At 38.2% G+C, this 5,563-nt stretch overlaps 1 protein-coding gene and 1 long non-coding RNA gene across 2 annotated transcripts in view; one reads left to right on the top strand and one right to left on the bottom strand.

Annotated features, from left to right (window-relative positions):
* Nucleotides 1-2,128, top strand: part of LOC116700664 (uncharacterized) — a 19,274-nt gene extending 17,146 nt beyond the window's left edge. The window contains exon 3 of the long non-coding RNA XR_004334702.1: nt 2,004-2,128. This is a non-coding gene — a long non-coding RNA (uncharacterized LOC116700664). The remainder of the gene's footprint in view (nt 1-2,003) is intronic.
* The window catches only part of b3glctb (beta 3-glucosyltransferase b), a 19,114-nt gene that overhangs the window by 3,963 nt on the left and 9,588 nt on the right, over nt 1-5,563 (bottom strand). The window contains exons 10-13 of the mRNA XM_032534035.1: nt 5,051-5,120; nt 3,807-3,920; nt 712-811; nt 272-391 (exon numbers count right to left, since the gene is read on the bottom strand). Coding sequence (XP_032389926.1) covers nt 272-391; nt 712-811; nt 3,807-3,920; nt 5,051-5,120 — 404 coding nt within the window. The remainder of the gene's footprint in view (nt 1-271; nt 392-711; nt 812-3,806; nt 3,921-5,050; nt 5,121-5,563) is intronic.

Genomic DNA, 5,563 nt, shown 5'->3' with positions numbered 1-5,563 from the left:
ATTACATTCCATTTATCGCACCGTTGGGACAAAAAGGGAGCTGAGCCAGAAGGCAAAGCTCTCGATCTACCGCTCAGTGTTTGTTCCTACCCTCACCTATGGTCATGAAGGCTGGATCATGACCGAAAGAACAATAGAAAAGAAACAGAAATGAGTGTCGTGTCCATTGATAACTTACAGCTACCATCTGTACAGCTCGTTCATTCACTTTTTATCTGAACACCTTAACACCAGCAGCACAACCGCACTGCCTTCACCCCCGCAGCCTCACCCTCCTCCTCCTGTGGTATAGCTGTATCCGTTCTGAAGCAAGCTGTAGCCGTATCTCTCCCCCAGACTCACTGCTTCCTTTGGGTCATAGCAACGCAGCAGTCTCCGCAACCTGGGTAAACTACAGATGGGCGATAATCAACAGAGGAACAGGAAGTGAGGTGCATGCATCCATTCTTCCCAAAAAGGAGCACATACCATAAACTGTATAGACTGTATGTAGACACACAAAACAAGGTCCTTGCTACATCAAATATATCTACAAAAGAGACTTAGTCTTGTGGGATTCTTAGAAAACCATTTCTGAAGTTGTGTCTGTCTTAATAAGTCACCACTGCACCTTCAATCAAAAATACATTTGGTCGGGATGTTGTTGTTGATGCTTTAAATTACTAAAGTTCAGAGTGGTATGTTAAAACAGAATCTCTTCTCTTTTCTTACCTGATGAGTGTATCATCATCAACAATGAGTAGCCAATCAGCCTTTGGCAGAGCTTTGCTCAAGAATTGCCTTAAGATGGCAAATGTCTTCCCACAGTGCCCTGCATGGAGATGACATGTGGACAAAAAGATAAAGCAGGGGTTGCCAGTTTAGGTTTGTGGCTCATGAGACCTCATCAGACCCCATGAAAGTGTATCAACTGGCTGTTTTTGACCCCTAAGGTAAATGTATTTATGAAGTAGATTTGTGCTTAAACTGAAGAGGTCCACTGCATATGACACACTTGTGGTCTTTCTCATAAAAATGATTCCTCATTTTATTTAAACTAGCTGTTTTGTTATGTGATAACGTGTGGGTGAAAAATGCAACACTGTTGATATTATTTATGGCAGTTTTTCATTTGTCTGCCATGATTTTAAAATAGCTCTGATCCATGGTCATGGTCACACTACACCCTCACTCACTCTGGAACTGCAAAAAAATGATCTGTATGTACTACACAGACCAGATAAGATATTTTATACTGAAATACTAGAATATAGACAATGCACACAGGTACTGATGCCGTTTGCTGTTGTAAACAGAGAACATACAATGTGTTTACATCAAGAAAAAGTAACTAGGAGCGGTCTATAAACATAATAGTGAAAAGGAAGGCAAAGAACAGTTGTGAACGATGAAAAAATGATGTGAAAGAAAAATGAGATGTCCAATGTAGGGGATTACAAAAAGAAAAAAAGGTACAGAGGACATGACAAGCAGTGTGATACTTTCATCAGCCTGTGAACAAGAGCAGGGAGAGAAATATAAGAATGGATGTGAGAAAGAGATGGAGGTGTCATTGACATTGTACCTTTCCCTCTGCTGTGTGAATGGACTGAAAAGTACATTTGAGGGAGTGATGCAGACAGTGTAATCAGAGGCACCTCTCACAAGAATACAGCTGTGGTCAAAAGGTTAATGCACTTGTTAAGGACATGTCATGACAGCCTGAGTTTCCAATTATTTCTACAACTCTTTTACTGTGATGGAATGATGGAGCACATACTTTGTCACAAAATACATTCATGAATTTGGTTCTTATATGAATGTATTATGGTCTTCTGAAAATGTGACCAAATCTGCTGGAGCAAAAGTATACATACAGCAACTTGAATTAGCAAAGGGTGGACGGTAGCATATATAGGGTGCTTCTCAAGTCTCTAATTTGATAGTTCCTCACTCAACGCTTGAACTGAAACTTGTTTTGGCCTTCGTAAAGGCCGTCTCAAAGCTCTTATACCTGCCCCGAGGAGCGAGGACAAACAAGAGCAGCCTTCCCAGAAGCCGTGCAACTAAAAGCCGTTGCTAACTCAGCCCATACAGCTGACGCAAATTGTGATGCTTCAGAAAAAAGGACGTCTCATCCCTCTAAAACACATTTTCTTGCTTCTCTCCAATGCTTCTTTGGTGGGGTGGACTAAGACGCGAATAAGGGAAGCAAGGGAAAGAGATTTGGATGCAATTTACCAACCTGAGATGTAGCCGTAGCCTCTAATTAAGCCAAGTGATGGGGGGAAGGTTCCTTTCCAGGCAGGGATATTTGCTTTTTGCCCCTGCCTCAAGTGCTCATCATGTGGCCTCTGCTTAGGACTTTTAACAGGTCCCAAGATTAATGTAAATGGTTTGCATTTATATAGCGTTTTGCTAGTCTTAACAACTACTCACACTCATCTGTGTAACGTATCATCTGCTGTTTCCTGTGTTTTGATGGACGTAAGAGGAGTCAAAGGTTATATGACACCATTGACAGGCGACCAAATGACATGCTCTGTGTTACTGATTAAAATTTGACAGATTTCTCTAAGTTTGAACAATGTTTAAACATTTGGGATATCGTAAGTAAACAACAAGGAAAGCCAAAATCATCAGCCAGAAGCTTGGGTCTGCAGTTGAGTGTTCCAACAGCATTGCTTTATGTACATTTTTGACACAGTAGACTTGATCACATTTTCATTATAAATTCTTTTCTTTTTTTCATATGAAAAAGAAGTATGTGCTTCAACCATTCCATCACACAAAAACAAATAAGAGTTATTAAAAACTACATTCATTGAGCATACAAAGATGAAATTGGTGTCTGTCCTCTGTAGTTGCTTATTAGAGTAATTGGTTCTGGATCTAGAACCTATTATGAGAAAGTTCAAGATGTACTGTATCTAACTACCTCTTCTCTGGGAAGAGGAATGACTTTGTGGTTATTGCCATTATTTAACTGGACTATAGTCTTTTTATCTGCCTGTTCATACACTAATTCCTCCATCTGTGATGCCCTTAAAATGTGTGAGGACAGGAAGTTAAAAGTGTTACAGTCCTCAAGGGCCTAAAGGACTTCTATTGCCCTTTAACAAGAATCTCCCCTCAAGCATGAAACACAGTAAAACAAAAGAAAATGGAGAGTAGTAGCAGTGTGGGGATTAAACTACCGCTTAAAATTCAGTTTGAACTTGACGATCTCTGAGTTGCTAACGATGTAGTGATTGCACAGGAAAAAAAAGAGGGGACATGGAAAATCTCATGAGTCCACAGCCTAACAGCTGTGTGAGGCCATACTTAGGTAGAGTCTGGCTTTGAGGCTTTGAACATGCTAACCATGACAATGCTCAAATGCTAATGCTGCGTTCATGTCATCTCAAAGTTAACAGAACAACTATTTTCCGACTTGTAAACAGCTTTCATCTCAACTTCCGAGTTGTAATTACGACGGGGATTTGTTCTTGATTTTTCATCTCTACCAACCATCTGATATGATAAACATAAGCAGGTATAACGTTTACCATGTTAACCCTCATAGTTTAGCTTGTTAGCATACTAACACTTCCTAACTTAGCCCTACACAAAATACAGTTTAATTATTTTTTTCTTATATTTTGACAAAAAATCAATGTAATGGACAAATTAAACTTTTGACCTGATGATGGGGCTAGATGAAAACTCTGCGGATAACCAAAGTCAGTGGGGTTCTTCTTCTGGGGACCATGAGTATCTGTACAAAACATTATGCCAATCCACACAATAATTGGAAACGTGCTCCAACATATCCTGGATCAGCTCACCTCTCTCAGTGTTGGGCACTCCCAGACTGATTGTGGGTATGGAGGCATCAGTGACATCACTGTAATACTCTAAAAACCCAGCGTCTTTCTCCCAGGTTGCCTTCACGATTGGTACTGTGAGGAGAAAGGGGAGAGAAATAAAAAGATACCAGGTGGGGGAGAGAAAAATTAACCACAAACACTGAATCTTAGAGACACATACAGAGCTCCTAATTAAAACTTTCTCTGAGTCTTTGAACACTTATTAACTACATGCTTACTCACTGCATGTTGATCTTTAAAATGTTCAAAACTCCAGGTTATCCTATGTTAATTCAAACAACTTTTGATTTTGCTAATCACTTTTAAAAAGTCAGTTTTGACCTTAAAAGACATCACTGTTTTGGATAATTACACACACTGCTGCAATTTCAGTGGACAGCCTAGATGAGGTTGTGAATTTAAACAAGTAGATTTCACCTGACAGGTTAACTAGGACTGAATGACCAGTTAAGCAAGGGTCAGTAAACAAAAAAGCAGTGACAAATTAAAAGAGTTCAGTACCTCTTTTGCAGCTATGTCCTGTAATTTACATTTCAGTTTCATTTATTTGGTGATAAACTTACACTGAGAGAGTGCATCTTGGCAACAACAAGTGGAACTTTTACACCAAAAGTATAGCACAAATCAACAATAACTATCAAGTGTAACTAAGAGTTTACAAATGTTTTGTATACAATGGACAAAATATGTAATATTATACTTAATGAGACAGTGGTAGTTAGTAATTGCACATTTACAATATCAGTGGTAGAATTTACTTAAGTAATCTAATTGAGTATAAGTTATGCTACAGTAACTGTACTTCCACTTGACAACTTCACTACATGTCGGGGAAACATTTTACTTTTTACTCCACTACATTTATTTGACAGACATAGTTGCAGTTTTTAGTCAGATCAATTACAGGTACCAGTTTTTCCTGCAGAACGAGTAATTAGTAACGTTTGATACAGAAGTGAATTTTGATGAAAATACTCTTGTACTTTTAATTAAGCAGGACTTTAAATGCAGGACAATTACTCATCACAAATGACAAATAAAATAATTAATTAATTAATAACAAATGAATGAATTCATTAATATTGCTACTTTTACTTAAGTAAAGGATCTTAACATGTCTTCAACCACTGCATAATGTAATATTGTATAATGAATGAAACTGTTTTGTCCTTCAAAAAGGGTTGGGAGTAGTGCACACGTACCTCGCTCTGAGTGGAATTTTTGGCAAGTTTTCACAGCAACAAATACGTCATTCTTCGACACTGGATCTCCCTAGAAAAAATGTCCCTCTTTATTAAAAACATAATGGCTCAGCAATAAAACTGCACAGGGGAACACAAACAGTGCAACAACACTGCGACAACGGGATGTAAACTTTAAATGAGTCGTGATGGCAACACATGGTCCTAACAGTACTACCACATATCATCTGGCCAGACATTCTGGCAAAACAAGGAGTATGTGTTTCAAATATAAGGTCTACTTAACTTTGTATTGTAATAATTCATTTGTTTGATGGTGTGCATAGTCCATTACATGGTGAAAATATGTTGCTTCTATACTTTAGGTGTATAGAAATTAAGACTTTAGAGTCCTGTCTTGTTCGATAAAAAAAAATATTTATTTATATAGCACTTTACAACGACCAGCAGGTATCCAAAGTGCTTAAAAAAATGAGTAAAATCCCAACATACAATAGAAAGAGTAAACATAGA

Source organism: Etheostoma spectabile, chromosome 13, assembly GCF_008692095.1.
Source record: "Etheostoma spectabile isolate EspeVRDwgs_2016 chromosome 13, UIUC_Espe_1.0, whole genome shotgun sequence".
NCBI classification, from domain to species: Eukaryota; Metazoa; Chordata; class Actinopteri; order Perciformes; family Percidae; genus Etheostoma; species Etheostoma spectabile.
This window is presented reverse-complemented; position numbering and strand designations above follow the sequence as displayed.